The 26,939-nt window shown below is 38.0% G+C and overlaps 1 protein-coding gene, 2 non-coding genes and 1 pseudogene across 3 annotated transcripts; 1 reads left to right on the top strand and 3 right to left on the bottom strand.

Annotated features, from left to right (window-relative positions):
- Positions 1–1,078: 1,078 nt before the first annotated feature.
- TERB2 (telomere repeat binding bouquet formation protein 2) lies at positions 1,079–23,843 on the bottom strand. Its single transcript, XM_010352938.2, has 7 exons — positions 23,754–23,843; positions 23,559–23,640; positions 22,098–22,237; positions 18,794–18,855; positions 14,749–14,834; positions 6,420–6,508; positions 1,079–1,856 (listed from the first exon to the last, which is right to left on the bottom strand). The coding sequence occupies exons 1-7, from the start codon at positions 23,815–23,817 to the stop codon at positions 1,714–1,716; spliced, it is 666 nt and encodes a 221-aa protein (XP_010351240.1). The 5' UTR covers positions 23,818–23,843; the 3' UTR covers positions 1,079–1,713.
- LOC115897799 lies at positions 6,699–6,802 on the bottom strand. The gene has a single exon (XR_004057593.1). It is a non-coding gene; the product is annotated as a U6 spliceosomal RNA (small nuclear RNA).
- Positions 9,220–10,575, top strand: LOC104653887 (annotated as a pseudogene).
- On the bottom strand, positions 17,736–17,839 carry LOC115897788. Its single transcript, XR_004057583.1, has one exon. It is a non-coding gene; the product is annotated as a U6 spliceosomal RNA (small nuclear RNA).
- Positions 23,844–26,939: the final 3,096 nt, after the last annotated feature.

Genomic DNA, 26,939 nt, shown 5'->3' with positions numbered 1-26,939 from the left:
TAAGATGACAGCTTCACAAATTACACTCTCATTTACAAGTCACGAAAATGTAATAAACCAATCAGACTCTATATAGCATGATCATAAGAATAAAGATAACGAACGGCCTTCTTGAAATCACTACACCTCAATACTAATCAAACTGTCTAGGGTCAATGGTCTTGTAGTCTGAGGTGTTATCTGAGCTCATTGTCTCACAACCAAGAAAATTAAGGAGCCTGGACACAAGGGTGAGGTTGTAGCGAAAATTTCATAAGCAAAAGAAAGAAAGCTCTCCACAGTGGAGAGGGGACCCGAGTGGGCTGCTGTTTTTACAGATGAATCCAAAAGTTTTTATGAGAAACTCCCCTCATCTCTGTAGCTGTTTGTGTAACTTCGCTTATGTATGAAACTGTCTGTGTAACTCTCTTTATCTGTGTATGTCTTGGGTAAGCACAAAGTGCAGCTTCTCTTGTTTGTGTAACTGTGGGTCTGTTTTAGGTAAGTCCCCCCATCCCTGTGCAAGTTGCCATGGAGCCCAGCACGTAAATGCCTGAAAAGGGGAGGAAATTTTTTCCTGAAAGCCTGCTAATCACACAAAGAACAAAGGCTCTATGCTGGGCCTTGCTTTCTTATCAGTGCAGCTGCAGTTTGGTTTTTCCCAGGTTGCTCTATTTATGCCTGTAGCTGTGATTTTTTCAGGCTGTTTCTCAGAGGACTAGCCTTAGTGGTCTGCCTAACTGATTTTTCCTTTTCTTCTCTTTCACTATTTCAGCTTATTTAAAAGACAAGCATGTTGGCTTGTTTCTGGGTCTGCTTTGTGGATCTGCAGTCCTATTATACCTGGCACAGAAGCTACAGCATATGCTATTTGGGAGAGTAGGGAAGCACTTGCCTAGAAAATCAAGAGGGTTGTGTTCCAATTCTGTTTTGGCCCCCAGTTAGTCCCCCTAAGTAAGACATCTTCTCAAGATGCTTATTTCCTCATTAAAAGCAATAAGTGAAATGGACTTGTTCTTTAAGGTCCTTTCTAGAACTGTGATTCTAAGGTGACTTGCAGGTTCATCTAACAAGACATAACACTCATAGTCTGTTTATGTTAAGTCACTTTTCAAATATTTATTATCAGAAACCATCCAACATGAAATATGAATTATTAAAATATTTTTCTCCATATGTTTCAAGTCAGAAACAGTAATTCAGAACTCAACTAGCATCCTGATTTTTTAAATCAAAATAAGATGACCAGAATCACAAAACTTAGCATTCACAGTATTCAATCTAGAAAAAATATAATCAGTAGAATGTTAAAGCCAAAAGAGCATTTGACAGACAGAAAGAGAAAGAGGAGAGAGAAGGGGAGGAGAAAAAGAGAGAGGGAAAAGAGAAAGAGAGAAATAGAAAGAGAGAGAGAGGAGGAGGAGGAGGATTGAGAGATGGAGAGTTTGAGATTGAGACTTCTCATGAAATATATTTTAATGACAATTACTCCTTAACAACTAACTGTGCATTGAGAATATTTGAACATATTGTTATAAGCTAGGGAAAAAAGCCCAGCCCAAATGTGAAAACACAGAACCAAAATGATTCTGAATTTCCTAAAGACATATTTTGAGAAACAGAAAAATTCTTTCCCACTTCTCTATCCCCCAGTACCAAAAGGGAGCATTTTATGTTATGCACATCTCAATAATATTTTATAGAAAATAAATGCTAAGATATTTACAATTTAATTTAATATTTCTTCTTCAATTTGTTTTTTATAGCAGACATATTAATTTCATTTTGAACATGATATGCCAAATACCCTGAGCTTCCAGGAATGAAGTCATGTAGCTCCCCAAGGAATTTCTTCATGGCATCAATTGATATATAACCTACAAAATAAAATAAAAAATATATAGAGATATATACTTGAAACCCTCTCATACTATTTGCTTTTCAGTGTCTTTGATTTATTAGAGTTAAGACTTCTAAAGAATGTTTTTAGAAAAGAGGTAAAAAGAAGAAATAATACCAGTGAGAAGATGCTCCATGAAACCTTATAACTATCAGGGAACACCTCCTCTTCCCCTTCCCACAACTTTCTGCCACCTTTTAAGAGATTAAAAGGTGGATTAAAGCCACTTTGACTATTGAGATTATGATGTCTAGGTTGGGGCTAGAACATAAAAGTACTTAAACTAAAATAACTGGGAAGTGTATCTAGCTTAGAGGGTAATCACTTAGAACTATCCATCCAACCAGCTACTAACAGTGCAAAGGGTTCATCTTCCCTGTTTCAGCAGGTAACACTTTCCTGCGCTGCTAACACTGGAATAGGATTTAAAAAAGATAATGAAAAATCGATATTACTGTTCAGTCAACAAAGATAATGGATAAGAGTAATTTTGATGTCAATTAGTTATCCAAAATAGATAAGAGTCATATAAAAAAACACTGCCTAGAATGGTGACAGTTTAAGGACTCTATCACTAAGCAATATTAATTTGATATCAATTGCTTACTATTTAAATGATTACATTTTATGTGTAACACAAGTGTTTGTAGCTTTTACTAAAATTGAAATCTAATTTAAAAGTAAATATTGTGTGAAAAAATTCTGATAGAGCTCAAGGATGACTGAATTTAGAACACTGTACCATCAAGATCAACAGGATATCCATGCATACTGTTTAATCATTTCTAATAAAAAATAACTTCACAGTTAATAAATTAACTATGAATCCAAGCATATAAAATTGACTAGTATCTTTAAAGATATTTTAATCATGGTCATTTACTTTAGGAGCTCTTCAAGCACTATTACTATACTCTATGAGTTCATAATCGTTGCCTAATGGCTGTGTATCTGTGTAAAATAAACTAGTGCAGAAAAAATCACTATTAGTGTTTAGTTAATTGCACACATACACTGTGTGAAACCTCTGAAGATGTGCGAGGATAGGAATTTAAAAATTACTACATTGGTAAAAAATATTCCTGTAAGTATAAGAAGGATAGGATATTTATAACATCAGAAATAGATTATTGTAGCATTTTTGAATAGGTAAGGACTTTAGGATGAAGTGGACAGAAACCTAATTTAAACTAATTTAAACAAAAGGGGAGTTTACTGGAAGGACATTGCCATATCATCCAAGCTGTGAGGAAGGCAGGCATATTGCTGGGACTCAGAGTTAATTAGAACCAGCTACGATCGCTCTCAACTAGTCTGAAGGTTTTAGGGTTTTTTTTTCCTGGTCTGTGTGTGTGTGTAATTTTTTTTTTTTTTTTTTTTTTTTTTTTTTTGACAGGGTCTTATTTTGTTGCCCATGCTGGAGTGCAGTGGCACTATCACACCTCACTGCAACCTTGGTCTCAAATTTTTCTCTATGTGTTGGCCTCATTTTCCTTTTTGGAAGCAAGTTGGCTTTCTTTTCATGGTAGAAAATATGGCCAATGACAGCGCCTAAGTTTTACATCTTAGACTTTTGATCACCTAAATGAGAATGACTTGATTTGCTATGTTCCATATCTAAAAATCCAGAAGATCTGCCATTAGCCCAGTTCAAATCAGACATTCACTCTCAAAGCAAATGTTGAGGGTGGGGAGCAAGCTCATGTTTAAAACAATGTCTGTTCCTGTGTTATCCAGATAAACTGGGAGGGAGAAGGGAATTCCTAAGAAAGGCACTCTTGGTGGACAGTCCCACATGCATCTGTGATAGTCAGCCACTCAGTGGTCCCAACTGATCCCCACCTCCTGATATTCACAGTCCACTACCATTTTGTACTTGGTTTGATCTGTATAACCAATGGCATATGACAGAAGTGATGCTATGTCACTCCTGAGAGTCAGATGTAAAAAAGACTAAGGCTTTTGTCTTGGACATGCTCTTTCTTATTATTGGATTTTTTACTCTGAGGGAAGCAAACTACCTACCATGTTGTGGATAGTCTTTATGGAGAGGCCCATTTGGTGAGGAGCTGAAGCCTTTGGCCAAAATCCAGCAAGGACCCAACACCTGCCAATAACCACTTGAGTGAATTTTGAAGTGGATTTTCCAGTCCCAGTTGTACGTTGGAATGACTGCACTCTAGCTGACAACTTGACTGCAACCTTACAAAAGGCTATGAGACAGAAGTACCCAGCTAAGATACTCCTGGATTTCTGACCTTAGAAACTGAAATAATAAATGTTCACTGGGCCAGGGGCAGTGGCTCATGCCTGGAATCCCAGCACTTTGGGAGGCCAAGGCAGGAGGATTGCTTGAGCCCAGGAGTTCGAGACCAGCCTGGGCAACCCAGTGAGACTTCATCTCTATAATAAATAAATAAATAAATAAATAAATAAATAAATAAACAAATAAATAAATGTTCATTGTTTTAAGCTGCTAAGTTTCGGAGCACTTTGATTTATATCAATAAATAACTAATATAGCATCTATTATAGATTTCCAAACTTTTAATTATCAGAACCTTTTGATTTGAAAATTGTTGCCAGCAAAGTATTTACAATTATTAGTAATTGCTTTCTTACTCTTATTAATCACATATGTAACTGTCAATCAGAACTTCTTATCATGGGTGATAACAAGTGATATTATTAGTCTGAGAGAATTTAATTCCAGTCAAAAGCTGAAAACAAAACAAAAAATCTTTTGATGTTTTAGGGGATATTTGGCAATGTCTAGGGACATTTTTGGTTGTCACAACTGGGGGACAGATTTGTGCTGCTATTGGTATCTAGTGGGCAGAGGCCAAGGTAAATATTCTATAATGCACAGGACTGACACTCTCCTACCCTCGCCCAAACAAAGAATTATCTGGCCTAAAATGCCAGTAGCACCAAAAGTGAGAAACACTGTTCTAGGCTATTGCCCCAACTTGTATTTTCTATAAATAAAGACCACAATTAATTCTATTTTCAGAAATTTAATAGTCAATGAGTTGAACCCAACCTTTTCCGAGGAAGAGAGAGTCAAGTTTTAGTCTCAAAAATTGATACCACAGCCTAAATTAGAACTTAGTCACTAAATGTTTAATTCACACAAGCTGATTTTTTACAAGAAGTTATTCCTTCCTGTGCAAGCAGATGGGCGTGACAAAAAAGAGAAGGACTTGCCATTTCACATCAAAATTAAAAACAAATAAATTATCTCTAAAAATAAAGATTTCTTTCAAAAAATTGCTATTATTTAATGCAGAAATACAAAAAAGCAAATTTATCCAATTGAGCAAATAAAAACATTAAAAATTTTTACTTTATTTCTACCAATAAAATTCACAATAGAGTATTACCACAGATTGAAATTATACTTTTAAAATTGTAATTTTTAAATAGTTTTAAAAAATTTGTTTTTGTGTTACACTGTTATGTCTTTTTGAACAATCAGACTGTTTTTTATCCAGCAATAATACATAAAGCAGCACTATTACATGTCCAAATTTAGGTATATGTCCTTATCTATGGCTGATTTTAATATTTATTGTTGCTCTTTTAAATATACTAATAAATGTTTGGTAAGTCCAAATGAACAGGGATAGTAATATGGCAAGACATCTAGGATCTAGGAAACTGGACTAGCTGCAAGAGGTAGTTTTAACATTGCTAAATAAAGAGAAAATGATGAATACACAAATTATTTTTTAAATAAGTGTTCAAAAACCCATACTTTAAAAATTGCTCTTTTAAAAACAATTTTTAAAAAAATCTTTATTTTTAAAATTGTTATCAATCACTCCACTGAATACTACTCAGATCAAAGTATCTAAATATCCATCTCACTCAACACAATTCAAACCCCAATGGCCACTTTTCAGTTGGTCTCCTTGGATCTACCCTCTCAATGTCAGCTGTGGTTAGTTGTCTTCTCCTTATGTAGGACACTAGTATAGGAAACCCAAATATGGAGTCCATGGACACCTGGGTAATCCATGTATAGGGTTCTGGGCATCTGTGAGTCTTTTACAATTATATGTAAAGTTTGTGTATTATGTTTTTTGTTTGGTTTTTAAAAGATTTATATATTTGATATTGAATGGAATGGCAGTGTGTGTGTTATGTTTGTATGTGTGTATGCTAAGGAAAGGGGCCTGTGTTTCATCAGATTCTCAAAAGAAACTATGATTGGGGCTGTTCATCTAATTTATCTTCCAAACTGGGACACTTGAGAATTAAAAACTAATGCCAGAACAACAGCATAAACCACATGTAAATAGGGACATGTGGTCACCCTACCTTGATACCATTGTTTTAGCACGGAAAATATAAAAGCATATTCCTGGGTCAATTCTGCAGGTAATTTACTCAATATGTAAAGGATGTCTCCTCCATTACCATGCTTAATAGAGAAGGCTCTACTTTCTAGGTATTTGAAATACAACAGCTTTATTCAACACAATATTCCCTTGTTTCTTCCCTACCTGAGTTTACTCTAAATTTTATTTTAAACTACCTGTTACCATGTTGTTAACTGGGTAATTCTGTAGAGGGAAGTACATCTGCTTTTCTACAACTGGAGTTCTTATAAAATGCTTTTCTGGGCTGTAAAATAAAACATACAGAAAGTCACATATATATACTATATATATGTCTATATGTATTACATTTATATTAAAATATATTTATAATAAATATTTACATTTACTACAGTATATTACACCACATATGTATATATTTGGATTTGTTTTACAAGTAAGAACTCATTTCAGGCAATATATATAGTGATTTTAAAAAATATATAAAATGCTTCACAAATACGCATGTCATCCTTGCGCAGGGGCCGTGCTAACCTCTGAATAGTTCCAGTTTTGGTATATGTGCCATCAAAGTGAGCACATATATAGTAATTTCATTGCTCTTTGATCAGACTTCAGTCTTACTGGGGTAAAATGTTAACTATTAACTACTTTTGTGCTTTTAAGTAATACAAAAACCCATATAGATATTCTGGTGTTCTTGGCCACTTTACAAAACAAGTATTTGAGTCTCTAGAGTCCTGGGTCTTTTTCTCAATACCCCTGAAAGTACAGTAATGCAATACTATATATTCAGACAAAATACACGTATACATATGTAATATTAAATCTGCCAAAAGAAAAGCATAGTAGATTCTATTTTAAATGATCACAACATTTTTGTTAGTGTTCAAATAATTGGGCCTCTATTAATTAGTACTTCCACAGTTTACTATAACAAATAAAAACTGATGTCTGGGCCCGGCTCAGTGGCTCATGCCTGTAAATCCAGCACTTTGGGAGGCTGAGGCAGGTGGATCACCTAAGGTCGGGAGTTCAAGACCAGCCTAGCCAACATGGTAAAACCCCATCTCTACTAGAAATACAAATCAGCTGGGTGTGGTGACATGTACCTGTAATCCCAGCTACTCGGAAGGTTGAGGCAGGAGAATCACTTGAACCCAGGAGGCAGAGGTTGCAGTGAGACAAGATCGTGCCACTGCACTCCAGCTTGGGCAACAGAGTGAGACTCCATCTCAAAAAAAAAAAAAATTGGTGTTCTAATTATACAATTATAAAATCTAAAAAAAAATTATGTTCTAATTTTTAAAAGCTAAAAGGTGGCCAGGAACAGTGGTTCACACCTGTAATGCTGGCATTTTGGGAGACAGAGGTGGGTGGATCACTTAAGGTCAGGAATTTGAGACCACCCGGGCCAACATGGTAAAACCCTGTCTCTGCTAAAAATACAAAAATTAGCCAGGTGTGGTGGTGGGCAGCTGTAATCCCAGTTACTTCAGAGGCTGAGGCTAGAGAATTACTTGAACCTGGGAGGTGGAGTTTGCAGTAAGCCGAGATGGCACCACTGAACTCCAGCCTAGATGACAGAACGAGACTCTGTCTCAAAAAAAAAAGGTAAAAGGATCTCAACTAAAAGATCCTATTTTCATTCATGTCTTTTTGAACAGTCACTATTTAAAAGTGATAATGTTTACTATACTTAGACCACACACAACTAATAATATAATTGTATAAAAAGAAAAACCTCAATAATTAAAAATTGGAGTCATCCTTAAATTTATTATTTTCCTAAAACTCTAGAAGTACACTGAGTAATAGCAAAGGCTTTATTTTCCATTTTTAAGGCTGGGTGCGGTGGCTCACGCCTGTAATGCCAGCACTTTGGGTGGCCGAGGGAGGTGGATCACCTGTGGTCAGGAGTTCCCGACCAGTCTGGCCAACATGGTGAAACCCTGTCTCTACTAAAAATACAAAAAATTAGCTGGGCATGGTGGCGCACACCTGTAATCCCAGCTCCTCAGGAGGCTGAAGCAGGAGAATCACTTGAACCTGGGAGGCAGAGGTTGCTGTGAGCCGAGATTGCACCATTGCACTACAGCCTGGGCAACAAGAGTGAAACTCCGTCTCAAAAAAAAAAAAAAAAAAAATCTTCTATTTCATTTAAACTCTCCCAAAAGAAACTACTCATTAGGATGAAATCCTACAAATAAAGCAAAATTGTGTTCCCAGAAAAGTCAGGGACCACCCATTATTTAATTCTGGCCAAACAATAGCAGAAAAAGGGAAAAGAGGTTGGGGGGGCGGATGAAAAGGAAGACATATTGTGAAAGAAGGAATACTTTCATTATTTTATAAGTCTCGCTCTGTCGCCCAGGCTGGAGTGCAGTGGTGCAGTCTCGACTTACTTCATGCTCAGGCCTCCCGGGTTCACGCCATTCTCCTGCCTCAGCCTCCCGAGTAACTGGGACTACAGGTGCCCGCCACGGCGCTTGGCTAATTTTTTGTATTTCTAGTAGAGACGGGGTTTCATTGTGTTAGCCAGGATGGTCTCGATATCCTGACCTTGTGATCCGCCTGCCTCAGCCTCCCACAATGCTGGGATTACAGGCGTGAGCCACCGCGCCTGGCCAGAATACTTTCATTATTAACAAATGATATGACTATGCACCCTGAAGAGCCAAGAGAATCGATTAAAATGTCCTTAGAATCTTAAGGAATTCCAAATGGGTAGATATAAGACCAATACCCTCAATTCAATAACTCAGAGTGGCTGCTTTCGCTGGTAAAGTGGAGGTATCTTCAAGGAAATCGGAACCCGTGGTGATCCCTGGCAACTCGATCTGTTTGGGGCTGTTTCTAAACATTAGGGAATGGAAACTCGGTGGCGGCCCTAAGTAGCCTGGTTTCGGGCTCTCATGGATGCACTCATAGAAGGTGATACCTGTATGCTACATTATGAAAAAAACCCAGCAACTCCAGTTTCAACATATTGAGGAGATGCTTCTGTTGCTTCCCGTTTTGCCCATATGAAAACACCAAAAAAGGACTTAAGGATTCAAGAGAAGTCTTATGTTAAAAAAAGAATTAGATTTTTGGAAGAAAAGCTTACAGGAGCTCAATTAGATGAAGAAACAAGTTTTGTGGAATAGCAACAAGTAAATAAGGCCTATTATGTATATTGAAACATTTGCATTGATAGAGATAATTTAGAGAGCAAATCAGATAAAATGAGTCAACACAACTCTGAATCTTTAAAAGTATTGAATGAACAGATGCAATCTAAAGAAGTAGAACTCTAGCTAAGGACAGAGGTGGAAACTCAGCTGGTGATGAGGAATTTCAATCTACCTTCATCAAACTGGGAGGTGGAAAAGTTAAGCTGTGACCTGAAGATCCATGGTTTGGAACAAGAGTTGATGAGGAAAGAATGTAATGATCTCAAAATAGAACCACTCAAAAACCAAACAAATCCATCTGTATCAGGAAGACAATCTGAAGAGCAGAGATCTCTGAAGAGTAAGAACTTCAAGTGATAATAAGCAGAATGCATACTGGCAACTGAGGAGATAAATGTCTAACTTATATCTGGTGACTCAAGTGCTAGCTGAACTATTAAGAAAACTGAAAACCCCAACTGCAATCAAGAAAGCCTGCACCTCAGTAGGATGCATTGAAGACCCTTGGAAAGATGGCACAAAACTGCACATAATGAATTTTACTGCAACATATACAAGACATCCCCTTCTCTCACCAAATGGCAAAGCTCTTTGTTATACTACATCTTCCCCTTTACCAGGAGATATAAAGGTTTTATCGGAGAAAGCAGTCCTCCAACCACGGACAGATAATGAGAGAGCCATTCCTAATGAGGGCACACACTCTTATGGCAGAAATTCTCCGGAAGATCACTTTGAGTACTCCCAATCCCTCCTGACACAAGTGAGACAGCATTTAGGGAAATTAAAAGTAAAATTTTGGCCGGGCGTGGTGGCTCATGCCTGTAATCCCAGCACTCTGGGAGGACAAGGCGGGCGGATCACGAGGTCAGGAAGTCGAGACCATCCTGGTTAACACGGTGAAACCCTGTCTCTGCTAAATATACAAAAAAAATTAGCCGCACGTGGTGGTGGGTGCCTGTAGTCCCAGCTACTCGGGAGGCTGTGCCAGGAGAATGGTGTGAACCCAGGAGGCAGAGCTTGCAGTGAGACGAGACCACGCCACTGCACTCCAGCCTGGGCGACAGAACGAGACTCTGTCTCAAAAAAAAAAAAAGTAAAACTTTGCCTTTTAACCAATGTGCCACCACTGCATTACTTGGATCAACATAATCAAAATTTCCTTTATAAGACTTAACTCTGAAGAGATTTATCATTTCATCACAAGGACACTATCTCTCAGTGGTTCTCTCAAGAAATTACTTAACAAACTAAACATAGATTTTGATTAAAAGTTTGGAGAGTCCTTTAGTACATGCATTTGAACATACTGTATGATATTATGTAGTTTGTTTCTAGTATGAAAGAATACCCTCCAGCTCCATATTCTAAGAAACAGATATATGCTACTATTTTTTTTTTTTTTTTTTTTTTTTTTTGGTACATGGCCTCACTGTTTCACTTTGGTTGAAGCACAGTGGAATGACCACAGATTGCTCACTGCAAACCTCAACTCCTAGGCTTAAGCAATCCTCCTGCCCCAGCCTCCCAAGTAGCTAGGACCACAGGAGTACACCACTACACCCAGTTAATTTTTTTTTTTTTTTATCTTTTGTAGAGACTGGGTCTCTCTCTGTTGCTCAGACGGGTCTTGAACTCCTGGCCTCAAGCTATCCTCATGCCTCAGCCTTCTAAAGTGCTGGGATTACAGGTGTGAGCCACCATGCCTGAACTGCTACTATACTAATTAATAAATACCTTGGGCCCAGAAGTTCAAGACCAGCCTCAGCAACATAGTGAGATGCCATCTTGACAAAAAAAAAAAAAATTAATTAGGCTGGGCAAGTTGGCACACATGTAATCCTAGCACTTTGGGAGGCCTAGGAGGGTGGACTGCTTGATGCCAGGTGTTTGAGACCAGCCTGGCCAACATGGCAGAAACACATTTCTATTAAAAATACCAAAAACAACTGGCCATGCATGGTGGTACACACCTGTAGTCCCAGCTACTCAGGAGACTGAGGCATGAAAATTGCTTGAACCCAGAAGGTGGAGGTTGAGAGGTTACAGTGAGCCAAGATTATGCCACTGTACTCCAGCCTGGGTGACAGAGTGAGACCCTGTCTCAAAAAAAAATTTCTTTTTTTTTAATTAGCCAGGCGTGGTGGCACACATCTGCCGTCCTAGCTACTCAGGAGGCTGAGGTGGGAGGATTGCTTGAGCTCGGGAGTTCCAGATTGCAGTGAGCTATGATCATGCCATCTCACTGCAGCTTGGGTGACACAGCAAGATCTTGACTCACACACACACACACACACACACACACACACACACACACACACAAAATTAAGTAAATAAATAAATAAACATAAGGTGTTTAAGAAAGAAAAAGAAAACAACTCCTCTTTATACCGTAATTTCCACCTCTGGGAATTTACATGAAGAAAACTATCAAAAAAGTAGAGTAAGATTTATTTTTAAAAAGATGTTCATGGAGGTGTCATAAAAGTAACAAATTGTAGGCCAGGTGTGGTGGCTCATGCCTGTAATTCTGGTAGCATTTTGGGAGGCTGAGGAAGGAGGATCTCTCACCAGGGAGGTTGAGGCTGCAGTGAACTGAAATGACACCACTGCATTCCAGCCCTGGGGGTCAGAAAGAGCTTTTGTCTCAAAAATAAATAAATAAATAAATAAATAAATGTGTTAAACAAACAAAATGAAATGCCATATGCTGCCATTTCACATCATAATATCAAATAAGATTTTTCGACTAGGCCTGGTTTATGCCTGTAATCCCAGCACTTTGGGAGGCTGAAGCAGGTGGATCACTTGAGGCCAGGAATTTGAGACCAGCCTAGGCAACATGCTGAAACCCCATCTCTACTAAAAACACAAACAATTAGCTGGTGTGGCAGGGTGGCATGTGCCTGTAGTCCCAGCTGCTCGGGAGGCCGAGGCACAAGAATTGCTTGAACCCAGGAGGCAGAGGTTGCAGTGAGCCGAGATCACACCACCGCACTCCAGCCTGCACTCCAGACTCCAGAGGAAGATTCTGTCTCAGTGAAAAACAAAAAACGAAAGTTATTACTGGGAGAGGATTTGGGAGAAATTAGGATTTTATACTAATTCTGTACTGCCTGATTTTTTGTACATCAAGTTTGTATGATGTAAAAAAAAATCAATGTCCCTAGTAGTATGCTAACAAGTGCTCCAGCAGGTAAATTGAGGGTATATTTTATCTATGTTCACACTGCACCCTCTGCTGTTTCCATAAAGAAAAGGCTTGAAGTAGACACCTACCCAGGGTTTATTCATATCCTTTGTCCATTTTTGTTGTTTTTCGATTGGACGTATTTTTCCCAGATTTGTAATACCTCTTTGTGTATTAAGGAAATTAGCCTTTATGGGAGAAAAACTTGAAAAATTATATAAATTACATCATTACTTTTTATTTTGAAGACAGATAACTACTGTTTGATCATTTTTATTACAGCAGCTAAATACCAGACTGCAGGGTACCCCAGTCCCATCCTCTCCTCCCCCAATTCTACTCCTGACTTTCTTTCCGTGTCCTGACCAAAAATCACAGAGTGCTTTGACTGCTCTGTGAGACAGCCCAGTGCAGGGTTCTCCCAGTGGGCTTGAACTCAAACCAGGACCTTAAACATTTCCAGGCACTGATAAAAGTATCTAGGTTGCTGCTCAAAACACTGAAAGAAACTGGCCTCAGCCCTGAGCCAGATTCCTTAAACCCTCATATAAACTCCATACCCAGACCCCCTCACTGTGGACATACCTAGGTAAAACACCCCTTTAATCTTGTCCATTGCAAGGATTGGTGCAGTAATCTGCAAGTTCCCTCAATAAATGCTTTAGACTGATTACTCTACTTAGTGGCTCTTTCTTTAGAATCCCAACTGACCACAACTTGGGACAGTCTGGGGCACTCCCTTGTAGGGACTCCCCTGCCTCCACTTTTAGGTTGACTCCGGCCACAGGTTTGGAGGATAAAACATACACTTCTGAAGAATCAATGTTCCCTATGAATATTTGAAAAGCAACTGAATTGGAAACCATAGAACTAGAACTAGATCATGTATAAGCCTGCAATGAGAAGGCCTCTCATAAATTGGTCCTAATATAATGGCAAGGCCATGTTTGTTTGTCTTTTTAAAATAATTTCTCGTTTTTCTTTGAGACAGAGTATTGTTCTGTCACCCAGGCTAGAGTGCAGTGGCGTGATCACGGCTCACTCCTGGCCTCAAGCGATCCTCCCACCTCAGCCTGCAAATAGCTGGGACTACAGGTATGTGCCACTATGCCCAGCTAGTATTTTAAATTTTTTATAGAGATGGGGTATCCCCATGCTGCCCATACTGGTCTCAAATTCCTGGGCTTAAACAGTTATCCGGCTTCAGCCTCCCTAAGTGCTGAGATTATAAGCATGCGCCACAATACCCAGTTTAAATTTAATTTCTTAAACCAAAGTAATATATTACAAGCAATTTGGAAAGAAGAGGGGAAATCATTCGCCACTTTTCATCCTAATAAAATTACTGCTAATATGTAGTGTATTTCCTTCCAAGTAAAAAATATATTTTAAGATTCTTTTGTAGTTCATAAGCATGATGATTAGGTTTTCACACACAGAAACATATAATTTTTAAATAATTTATTAACTGTTATCATACATAAAATCCTTGTTTCCTTTCTGCAGAGACAGTATGGTATGTTATACTATGAGATAGTATAGTATGCTACATAGTAAATACATAGTATAGTATTTAATGACTAACATTTAAATGAATGGGCTCTGACTCACTTCAAATCCTGCTTCTCCCCTACTTAATAAAAGTTTGTGGCCAGGCGCGGTGGCTCAAGCCTGTAATCCCAGCGCTTTGGGAGGCGGAGACGGGCGGATCACGAGGTCAGAAGATCGAGACCATCCTGGCTAACATGGTGAAACCCCGTCTCTACTAAAAAATACAAAAAACTAGCCGGGTGAGGTGGCGGGCGCCTGTAGTCCCAGCTACTCGGGAGGCTGAGGCAGGAGAATGGCGTGAACCCGGGAGGCGGAGCTTGCAGTGAGCTGAGATCCGGCCACTGCACTCCAGCCCGGGCGACAGAGCCAGACTCCGTCTGAAAAAAAAAAAAATAAATAAATAAATAAATAAATAAATAAAAGTTTGTATGACTTTGGGGAAATTGCTTATCTTTCTAATCATAGATCTCTTTTTTTTTGTATAATGGGAATGATTATAATGCTATCAGTCTCATAGGAAAACTGAAAATTAAATGAGATAAGCACACAATCAGTGCTCACAGATGTCTACATTGAATTGAGTATCAGTGAAGTTTATGAATTCAGTACCTTTCGGATAATTCTTTTTTGTGCTCTGTTGCTAGTTCACCGTTTTCCCCAAGGGTCTTTATTTCATTTGGTGTTACTTCATCATGCTGTGGATAGAAAAATAAATCACAGTCTAAAAAATCATCATACCAATGATCCAATCAGTAATGTTTTTAAAAGGGAAAAATAAACTGGCAATATATATATCAAAAGCCATAAAATATTTACACATTTAAGTCCACTCAATCTAGCTTGGTGGAGAAAATTTACAAAATTTTGTCCACACACACATATAATTATACTATATATTTTTAGAGACACATAAAGAAGACGAGAATTTTAAATATACCAGCTGTGATTATGTCAGATAAGCAAAACTTTGACTGATTTTATTCTCCTTTCAAGTATTGAAATTTCCTCTAATGTGGTTATATTACTTTTTAGTCACAAAAATAAGGAAACAAAAAAACTTGCTACTAATTTAAACTTTCTTAAAATCCTTGACTTAAGGATTCCTGGGCTTCCTGTGAGCTACAAAACTATAAAATAAGCTGAACAAATTATATTTCTCCTTCAAAAGGACAGTGAAGTATTTAGCTATAAAGATATAAAATAACTCAATGTATGTTAAGCTTTTCCTAAATATTTTGTGAAAGCAACTTAGATACTGGTGTCTATCACATAATCTATTTTACATACCATTGAGAAGTTTCCTTTCTTTTCTTTTTCTTTTTTTTTTTTTTTTTTTTTTTTGAGACAAAGTCTTGCTCTGTCGCCCAGGCTGGAGTGCAGTGGCATGATCTCTGCTCACTGCAACCTCCACCTCCCGAGTTCAAGCAATTCTCCTCCCTCAGCCTCCCAAGTAGTTGGGATTACAGGCACCAGCCACCACATCTGGCTACTTTTTTGTATTTTTAGTAAAGACGGGGTTTTGCCATGTTGCCCAGGCTGGTTTCAAACTACCAAGCTCAGGCAATTAGCCTGCCTCATCCTCCCAAAGTGCTGGGATTACAGGTGTGAGCCACCGCGCCCAGACACTATTAAGAAGTTTCTATATTTATATAAAAACTTAAATCCACTCCAAACAATAATAATGATAATGCTCCCAGATTTACCCTTGTTATTGCCATTCGATGAGTACCTCCCACTCATATATGCTGTGGTTACATGATTATAATTGGCTAACACTCATACCAACCAATATTGTGAAATAATTGACAAACTTTTTTATCATGTAGCAATATAACTTCTAGAGTCAACATCCATACAAGCATGTTCTAGTAATTTTTTAGTAGAAAAAACATTGGATTGGGTTAGAGCTGAGAAAATTTAGCTCCACTTTGCTAATATCTGCCAACGTGTACTAAAACTGGTCATTATATTTTCTTTCCCTTAGTTTTCTCATGTATAAAGCTAAATGATGAAATTAGTGATCTGTAAACTCTAAAGTTCTGGTAGAGTCAATAATTACCATCAAATAATAACCATTGCATTACTGCTCACGTTCCTGGAAACACTGTGAAAAGTCAAGGATTAGATATTTCAGTCCTTAGTACAACATACTGTTACCTCCTAGACAAAAAAACTGAAAGAACTATTATTTTCAGATGATGATGCCCTGGGAAGAAAAAGCAAATTAATGACAGAAATACAAAATATATGTTGATAGCCTGATTTTGGACATATTGTAAAGATTTTCTATATGATGTGGCTGTGGGTTTAAAGTTTAAACAAAATAAAAAATAAAAGTGAAAGATTTTCTCCCTAACTCTTTATTGTGAAAATTTTCAAACTTACCAAAAGGTTATGTAATAGTACAATAGGCCAGGCGCAGTGGTTCATGCCTGTAATCCCAGCACTTTGGGAGGCCAAGGCGGGAGGATCACAAGGCCAGGAGATCGAGACCATCCTGGCCAACATGGTTAAACCCTGTCTCTACTAAAAATACAAAAATTAGCTGGGTGTGGTGGCGGGTTCCTGTAATCCCAGCTTCTCAGGAGGCTGGGCCACGAGAATTGCTTGAACCCAGGAGGTGGAGGTTGTAGTGAGCTGAGATCCCACCACTGCACTCCAGCCTGGTGACAGAACGAGACTCCGTCTCAAAAACAAAACAAAACAAAACAAAACAAAACAAAAAAGAATAGTACAATAAATACCACATACCTTTCACCTGCATTCACAAAGTGTTAACATTTCCGACACCTTGAGTGCCTCCTCTCTCTTTTTATTTTTGTGGAACCACTTGAAAACATTTGCAGATATGACATTTCCACTCTCTAATACCTGGCATGTGTTTTCTAAAAATATACATTGTTTTATCTTTATAATGCCACTATTACGCTTAAGAAAATGAAATGTAATACAGTATCACCTATTATACAGTTCATTGTTAAATTTTCCCAATTGCTCTCCAAATGTCTTTTATTCCTTTTTTTATGTCTCTTAATCTACTGCGGTCCTATTGCCTTTTTTGTATTTGATGACATTAACTGATGTTAGAGTCCAGGTCAGTTAATTGTCTTGTGGTATGGTCTGTATTCTGGATTTGTCTGAATGTTAACTCATAATTAAATTCGAGTAAAGTGTTTTGAACAAGAATACTACACAGATAATACTGTGTATTTGTTATATCATATCAGACTGAACATACTGAAAGGTGTCTCCAATATTGGTGATGCTAAGTTTGCTAAGTTAAAGTGGTGCCGGCCAGATCTCTCCATTGTAAAGGTACACTGTTTAACTTTGGAACTAATAACCAATCTGTGGGTGATAATTTGAGATCATGGGTTTAGAATCCATTAATGACCTTATCTAAATCAATTATTACATGAGAGTTTTAAAAATGGTGATTTTCGATTTTATCTTTCTTTCTATATTTACTAGCTGCTATTTTGTAAAGGAAAACTTTCCTTATCCCACCCTTTTCTTCCTTATTTTCTTCCTTCTTTCATTTCTTCCTTCTGTCCTTCCTTTTTTCCTTATGTCTGCTTTTGGAGTATCATATATATATATATATGGAATGCTTCACGAATTTGCGTGTCATCCTTGCACAGGGGCCATGCTAATCTCTATATTGTTCCAATTGTAGTATGTGTGCCGCTGAAGCAAGCACATGGATTCTTTTTACCTAACATATTATATTCCATTATTGTCATTATTTGTTTTAAAGCTCGATTGTTCCCAAATATGGCTATTACTGAAAGATTTTGAAGTAAGTCAAAAGCATAAGTAAATCTGAGGCAGAATGGCAAAAGCTACAAAACAGCTATTTTTCCAGTATTGTACACATTTTTTTTCTGTTTTTGGTTAATTAAGCAGCCCCCGAACCAGAATAGGTTCAGACAGACTCTTGTACACATTTATTGAGGGGTGTTATTCAAAACATTCAACAAACAGCAGCACATCACAGAAATTAACCAATTAGAATCTACACTGGCAGTAAAGAACTGGTAAATACTATGCACCGATTATTCTCTTCTTATTACTAACAGAAGCAAATTTTCAAGTTTCTTATGGGAATAATTTTATTTATACAAAATAACCTCAACTTTACTAATGTACTACTATAAAACAAAGTCGAACCAAATAATATTCAATAACAGCATGCCCTTTAAATTTCTTAATCTGGGCCAGGCACAGTGGCTCACGCCTGTAATCCCAGCACTTTGGGAGGCCAAGGTGGTCGGATCACTTGAGGCCTGGAGTTCGAGACCAGCCTGGCCAACATGGTGAAACCCCGTCTCTACTAAAAATACAAAAATTAGCCGGGCACGGTGGCACATGCCTGTAATCCCAGCTACTTGGGAGGCTGAGGCAGGAGAATCGCTCGAACTCGGAAGGCAAAGGTTGCAGTGAGCCGAGATCGCGTTGCTACACTCCAGCCTGGGAGACAGAGTGAGACTCCATCTCGAAATAAATAAATAAATAAATAAATAAATAAATAAATAAATAAATCTCTTAATCTGACTCACTGGTGCTAACATGTCATAAGTAAACATTTTAAGATAACCGCTTTCAGAAAATGTGAAACTGTCGATTCTAAACAAGTACCTTAATTTACTCTTACCTTTTCTATCAGAAAATGTTGGTCTTGTTCCCAAATAAAACTACCAATTTTTCTTCTTATTTCTGTGATGAGAAAAACAAATCCAATACTGTTTTTTTTAAACCTTCCAAATTTTGCTTAAAGTCTGAAATTTCTAGGCCAGTGTTATTCTATTTTCAACAAAATCACATAACACACTTGTTAAAATGCAGATTCCTATTGAATCAGATCGTCGAGGAGGAGCTCTGGAATTTGCTTTTCTAAGAAACTCTCCAGATGATTCTAATACACTTTGCTAATCATTGTTGTAGACTTTTCCTGCTAGAATATATCTATATCTATATTTGTATCTCTATATACATTAGATGTATGTGTGTATATATATATCATTGAGGTATGTTCATCCACTCTTCTTTTATATCTATATTTGTATCTACATATACATTAGATATATATCAGTATCTATAGCTGTATCATTAGATATACATTAGATGTATATATGTATACATATATATACATCTGCATAGATATATCTCTCTATATAATAATGCATATGTATCTATATAATGCATTAGATATATTAGATGTATATCTAATGTCTATATAGCTATGGATATTGATACAGACACAGATATATAGATATAGATATAAAAGAAGGGTGGATGAACAATATGTCTAGTTAACATGGTAGTACAGGAATTCTACAATGGTCCGCATGTCAAAGGACAATGTCATCATCCAAACTCAATGATCTCAAAAGTTTTCGCAGTAGCCGAAAGGACAAAAAAGGTGGTATTACTCTAGACTTTTGCTGTCCACTGTGGCAGCCACTAGCTACATGTAGGTACTGAGCACTGGAAATGTGTGGTTAATCCAAATTGAGAGGTGCTGTGAGTATAAAATAAATACAGGATTTTGAAGACTTAGTATCAAAAAAAGAATGTAGGGTATCTCAATTTTTATAGATTATATATTGAAATGATAATATTTTAGATGTATTAGGTTAAATAAAATATATTCCTAAAATTAATTATACTCAGTTAATTATGTAATTAAGTTTTTTAGAGAAGGGGGTCTCACTATGTTGCCTAGGCTGGAATGCAGTGGCTATTCACAGGGGTGATCCTGGGGCACTGCAGCCTCAAATTCGGGGGCTCAAGGGATCCTCCCACCTCAGCCTCTAGAGTAACTGGGATTACAGGTGCATGCCACCTTACCCAGCTATTTTTTATTCTTATTAATGTGGCTACTAGAAAATGTAAAATTCATATGTGGCTCACATTTGCATCTCACGCTTCTACTAGACAATAGGCAGATTTAAAAAGGTATGCTTTTAATTTTTAAAAAGAAGCACGTTTTCATTTAAAACAGATTTTTGAAAATTTAAATATATGTTAATATAAGATGCTAAACTCAAAGGCAGAATAGGAGTGATAATTTAATCCTGTAAGTAAATAGGAGTGATAAATTAAATCACAGTCATTCTACAATATAAGCTCCTTGAAGGTGGGTATTCACTGATTGGCACAAGTAGTTTTTAAAATCAATTCCCACATCCAGTCATTAATCGATCTGTGTAACCACTTAGAACAATTTAGTGTTATTACTTATAAGTAAGTTTCACCAGGACATTGACTATGGAAGGAACCAAATCTCTGGGGTTTCTAATGGCTCTTTTATAGAAATAATTTTTAAGTTGTTTTCTTTTCTTTTTAATACTCTCCTCACTGGGAATATGTACTCAGCTTCAATCTGTCTTTTTGGAGATGAACACATATCTATTGGACAGGCAAGCTACATATCAAGAATTGGGTAATAATACAAAACCTATCAATGGGGTAAAGTTAGCCCAGGCCAGCCGCAGTGGCTCACGCCTGTATTCTAACCACTGTTGGGGGCTGAGGCGGGCAGATCACTTGAGGTCAGGCGTTCAAGACCAGCCTGGCCAACATGGTGAAACCCCATCTCTACTAAAAATATAAAAATTAGCCAGGTGTGGTGGTGGGCGCCTGTAGTCCCAGCTACTCAGGAGGCTGAGGCAGGAGAATCACTTGAACCCAGGAGGTGGAGGTTGCAGTGAGCTGAGATCACACCACCGCACTCCAGCCTGGACGACAGAGCAAGATTCCATCTCAAAATAATAATAATAATAATAATAATAAAGTTAGCCCAGAAAAAATAGGCAGGATTTGGGTAGGATAAGAAAGGGTGTTCCAAGCAAGGAAAACTAAAAGAACCAATCTCAGAAGCAGTTGATTTACTTCCCCATCGTATTTTCTTTTTTTTTTTTTTTGAGGCGGAGTCTTGCTCTGTCGCCCGGACTGGAGTGCAGTGGCCAGATCTCAGCTCACTGCAAGCTCCGCCTCCCGGGTTTACGCCATTCTCCTGCCTCAGCCTCCCGAGTAGCTGGGGACTACAGGCGCCCGCCACCTCGCCCGGCTAGTTTTTGTATTTTTAGTAGAGACGGGGTTTCACCGTGTTAGCCAGGATGGTCTCGATCTCCTGACCTCGTGATCCGCCCGTCTCGGCCTCCCAAAGTGCTGGGATTACAGGCTTGAGCCACCGCGCCCGGCCCCCATCGTATTTTCTAGGGGTGCTGAAAAAAATTGATGTGAAAGTGCTTTCAGGTGTATTTTTAAAAATACAAATACATGGGTTTATTATCATAACCAATCTTTAAATATCAGAAGAAAAAATTAGGAAAATAATGAAGAGATTCAAAACTAGCAAAGAACACATTTATTAAATGCTCACCACATCAGACACCTTAAAACATTATCTTATTTTTAAAAATAATTGGAAATTATTAAAATAAATAAAGATAGGGCCTCACCATGTTACCCTGTTGCCCAGGCTAGTCTTGAACTCCTGGGCTCAAGTGATCTGCTTGCCTCAGTTTCCCAAAGTGCTGGGATTACAGGCATGCCCTACCGCGCCAGGCCTATTATCTCATTTTATCCTCAAAACAACTTCAGAGAAGTAATTTGCTAAAAGATCACAAAACTAGTAAGCATTAGACCCTAGCCTGTGAAGGAAAGATCTGCATCTGTCTGTCTCTCCATTGAATCCCCAGCACCTACCCAGGTTGCAACCTGGCACACAGGAGAGCTCAATGAATATGAATAAACAATACATAAACAAAGTCAGGATATACACCCAAGGCAAACTGATCCAAAGTCCATGCTTTTTCCACTTATGTTAAATAGATACAAAATTCAAAAATATGTGACTGAGAACAAAATAAGTACAGTTGAATTTGGCTGTTTCACAGAGATTAGCCGGATTTGGCTGTCTGACAGGTATTGGCTGAATGATCTTTGCTAACCTTTTTGCAGGCAAGCAGGAGGAAGAATGAAATGACCCAAAGCCACAGAGGTTTTTATTTCAGCATTAGCTACTGCAGAGAGATAGTAGGCATGAAAAACTGTAGCATTATCTTCTATGTAATCAAGGCTCTGATATATTCTAGGAGAAAGGAAATACTTTAGGTTATGAAACAAACAAGAATGTATTCAACCTTTCAAAAGAATAAATAAATAACTGGAAGCAGAGAGACAACTACATTGAAGCATACATGTATGCTGTCCTTTTCTGGCAAGGAAGGAAAAACATATGGCATAAGATACTACTTTCTGGGGGCCTATATCTGGCACATCTCAGCTTTACAGGGTTGGTTAATGACCATATGAATTAGGAAACTTGATCTAAAACGGTAGTGTTTACTGGGCATCAACAGTGGATTGACCTAGCAGCCTATGGGTCTTATCCATGGTCATTGCTATAAACAGGGATCAATTTATCCTGAGGTGAGGAGCGCTCATGCAGTCAGAAAAACCTTCACATATAGAAAGTAACATCTTTTCTACAGGTGGAGATAAGAAGAGCGTTACAAGAAAAAGGCATGCGTGAAGGCACAATAATGGCAGTTCGGGTTGACTGGGCTACTGAAGGCGTGAGAAAAACTGGGAAATAAACAAGTTAGGCACAGACACGATCTAAATCTGTAGGAAATCGGTGGGTGGAGTGGGGAGTGGGGAAAGGAGGATGTGGTAGGGCCCTGATCTGATGTCTGGTTTGTGAACAAAATCTGCAGCCATGCGAAGGGGGATCTCAGGGAACAGATTCGAGGCACAGTAACAGCTTAGGAAGTTACTTTGATAGTGCCGTCCAAAATGGAATTAAGGTGCTACTAAGTTAGTGGCAGTGAGGATGAAGAACAATTACAGGGATCTAATTCATGGTATTCGGCCACTGGCTGTTTCATGGCGTAGGGTTGTTATTCAAAATTTTGGAGAATACAGGCCCTGGCGCAGGTGTGAAGGGATATAAGATTTGATTTAGACTTTGAATATGAGGGGCCTTCAAGGCGCCATATGCAGGTGTAGAAGAGGCAGCTGGAAACACACACTTGGAAATCAGGAAGAGGCCTGAGGACCAGGGAGAAGCCTGTGACACTGCAGCAGAAAGGAAAGGTGGTTGTCTATTTCTTTCCCTCAAATCTAGCCTCACCCTATCGTCAATATTATTTATTTATTTTTTATTTTATTATCTTATTTAATTTTTGAGATGGAATCTTCTCTGTCACCCAGGTTGGAGTGCGATCTTGGCTCACTGCAACCTCTGCCTCCCGAGTTCAAGTAATTCTCCTGCTTCAGTCTCCCGAATAGCTGGGATTATAGGTGTCCGCCATGGCGCCCAGCCCCATCAGTATTAGTGGACTGCAACTTCCTTCCCTAACTCTCGGCTCATCCTAACGTAAGTGGCGCTGCCAGGTGGCCCTCAGTACCTCAGCGTGTCTGGGTGCGAGGCATCACAGCTGAATAAGAAGTCGGCGGCTCGCGGGTCACTGATCGTCCCCCCTTCAGCCACTGTGGAGGTAAGAGCACAGGGTGAACCTATCAAGCACCCTGGACCCAAAGCATCAGAGAGAGGAGGATGCTCCCCTCACCACCTAACCCGCTGCTTCCACTCAGCTTCCTACCCCAGAATTGCCTCAGATCCCGGCTAACGCTGCGGCAAAACCAACCACGCTGCCCTTGAAACATGGCGTCGCCAAGCCTGCGGGGACGTGAGAGAGGAGGCCTCAGAGCTGAGATCCCTGATTGGTTCCAGGTCCAACGCCAAGCTCAATGATTGGTTCCCAAGAGAAATGGCCGGGAAAGGCCTGAGGCCCTCAGATGAGGGACGGTCACTGACTGCTTATCCGGATCACTTAGGGGCCTCTCAGCCTTCCCCTGGTAAGAGGAGAGCGACTCGAGTTGCTGCGAGTTTTTTGTTTGTTTGGTTGACTTTGTTTTAAATTTTGAGGTGGCGAGTGTTAACTCTAAATATTAACAAAGTTACCATGCAGTGTATGTACAGGCATAGGGCAGAGTCTGCAGCATCAAGTATTATTTTTGAAGCAAAATTCATTTCATCATTTCATCTATAAATGTTTCACTTTGAATCCCTTAAAAGTGAGGACTCAAAAAACACACACACAACCGCGACACCATCATCACACTTAAAAGATAGTTCTTTAATATAGTCCAATATCACCAGTGTTCAAATTTCTGTTTTACTCAACATTGTTTTCCTTTTACAGTTTTCCTCCTCTTACAATAGTTGTGATAAGTAGTTATATTTTTCTAGTATTGTGTTCCTTTAAACTAAACATTAAAAAATTGTTTATATAAAGTTGTCCATCAACTCTTTTACTATCTTTTTAAATATCTGTGAGATCTCTAGTCACGGTTCTTTTTTTTCTTTTTTTTTTCCTTGTTTTTAAATTTTTCCTCCTACTTTAGTCACCTCTCTGACAATCATTTTTCATTTCTGATTCTGGTTATTTGTGCCTTCCCTTTTTTTATTTCCTAGTCTCATTAGAACTTTGTCAATTGTATTAGCCTTTTCAAAGAACATACTTCTGGTTTTATTGATATTCTCTTTATATATTTCTTTTGTATATCATTAATTTTAGCTTTTAATCATTTCCTTCCACTTTTCTTTGTTTAAAATTGCTGTTCTTAGGCTGGGCACAGTGGCTCATGCCTGTAATCCCAGCACTTTGGGAGGCTGAGGTGGGCAGATCACCTGAGGTCAGGAGTTTGAGACTCCTGGCCTCATGGTGAAACCCCGTCTCTACTAAAAATACAAAAAATAGCCAGCAGTGGTGGCGCATGCCTGTAATCCCAGCTACTAGGGAGGCTGAGGCAGGAGAATTGCTTAAGCCCAGGAGGCAGAAGTCGCAGTGAGCTGAGATCACGCCACTGCGCTCCAGCCTGGGTGACAGAGCAACACTCCATCTCAAAAAAAAAAAAAAAAAAAATTGCTGTTCTTTTTCTAATTTCTTGAATTGGATGATTGTTTTTCATCCTTTATTTTTCTAATATGTGATATAAAGCTGTAAATTTCCTTTGAAATCTGTGCCACGTTTTTGAGATGTCTTTTTATTATTGGTCAGTTCAAAGTATTTTCAGATTTCCCATATGAGTGTTATGACTAGTGGATTATGAAAAATGTTTTTAAATCTCCAAGTACATATGATTTTCTAGTTATCTAGTTGTTATTGATTTCTGGAGTTTGAGACCAGCTTGGCAACATGGTGAAATGCTGTCTCTACTAAAAATATAAAAATTATCTGAGTGTGGTGGCACATGCCTTTGGTCCCAGCTACGTGGGAGACTGAGGCAGGAGAATCACTTGAATCCAGGAGGTGGAGGTTTCAGTGAGCCGAGATCGTGCCCACTGCCTGGGCGAGAGAGCAAGACTCCGTCTCAAAAAAAAAGGTGTTTTGTGTGATCTTTTCTCTTGAAGACCAGGAAGAGTTTATCTTTAAATGTCCCATTTTACTTCATGTGCCCTTCACACTTGTAAACTATTCTTCACCTTTTTTATCCTAATACATGCATAGTTACATTGATATATTTGTTTTTAGCCATAACAAGTTTTGATGTGCATTCTTGTCAATATTGTTTCCTTCAAAATCTATAAAGGCTAATGATTTTACTAGCTTATGACTTAAAGTTTACTGTTTCAGGAGAATTTTCCCAAATACTCAGTTGCCTCAAATTTATTTCAGCAAAAATTTCTTACAATATACTTTTAAATATTATCTCTTATTAGTTTATTCCATTGTTTTACTACTTTTTTCATGGCAACTTTGTGAATAGTGCCTTTGCTAAACTTTGATTTCTACCACTTTTCTGTGACCTCTTTTTTCCTTATGTCATTTTCATTCTCCAGGTTGTTTTTCTACCTTTCTTCAATGCTAGTCATTATATTTTCATTTGAGTCTATTCTCTTTTGTGTCCTTGTGGTTCCCTTTATCTTTAGGAGATAACTTTGTCTTTCTTTCATTTATCTGCCGGCTTCAATTAACTATATTTTCATTTCCTTATATTTTTGCCCATTTTTGTTCTTATTTTTTAGATACCTGACTCATTTTCATATCCATTTTCATATCCACAAATGCTTATTTGAATAAATTTTATTCTATTTGAAGAGTTGGCTTAGAATTTTATTCTGATTCATAGTTATTTAATTTGGGGAGATTTGAATTAGTCAAAGTATATTGGATCTGATTGTTTTATTTGTTTATTAATGATTTACTTAAGTTACATGAACTTGAAAATTTCTTAGACTGATTTAAATAATTTATGAACACTCTTAGACTGATTTAAATAATTTTTATTTATTCCTGACATCAAGTGTTCTGCCCTCCTCGGCCTCCCAAAGTGATGGGATTACAGGCGTGAGCCACCATGCCCAGCCTATCAGACCTTTCAGAAATAACATACAAAGGAAAACAATCATAAGGTGAGTAACAAATTCAAAATACACTCTAATATACAGAGGATTTTATATCCAGCCAGCTAACCTCTGAGTACCAGGACTACACAAGAAAGTATTAAAGATATAAGAACATATAAAATCATTTACCTACAAGCCTTTCTTGAAGAAACTACAGGATGAGCTTCATCCAAATAAATATTACTGGGAAATCCTCACTGACATGGAAATCTCATATATTGTGTAAGTTAAAAATAATGAAACTAAAAATAGGAGAAGAAGAGAGAGGGAAAGAAGAAAGTAGAATAAGTTAAATTTTTTTAAATATAGAAGCAATTAATACAGGACTTGTAGAAAAGGAAACACAGCAATTATAATAAACATAGTTATAAAATAT

This window comes from Rhinopithecus roxellana, chromosome 5, assembly GCF_007565055.1.
Source record: "Rhinopithecus roxellana isolate Shanxi Qingling chromosome 5, ASM756505v1, whole genome shotgun sequence".
Lineage (NCBI taxonomy): Eukaryota > Metazoa > Chordata > Mammalia > Primates > Cercopithecidae > Rhinopithecus > Rhinopithecus roxellana.
This window is presented reverse-complemented; position numbering and strand designations above follow the sequence as displayed.

Excerpts from the sequence above, each read along its gene's own strand:
- TERB2 (XM_010352938.2), bottom strand. The coding sequence starts at position 23,817 with ATGTTTCAAGGGCAGCGTGGTTGGTTTTGCCGCAGCGTTAGCCGGGAT. Across the intron at positions 23,641-23,753 it reads GGATCTGAGGCAATTCTGGG|TGGCTGAAGGGGGGACGATC; the intron begins GTAGGAAGCTGA and ends TTACCTCCACAG. Across the intron at positions 6,509-14,748 it reads AAAAAAGAATTATCCGAAAG|CCCAGAAAAGCATTTTATAA; the intron begins GTACTGAATTCA and ends TTTATTTTACAG.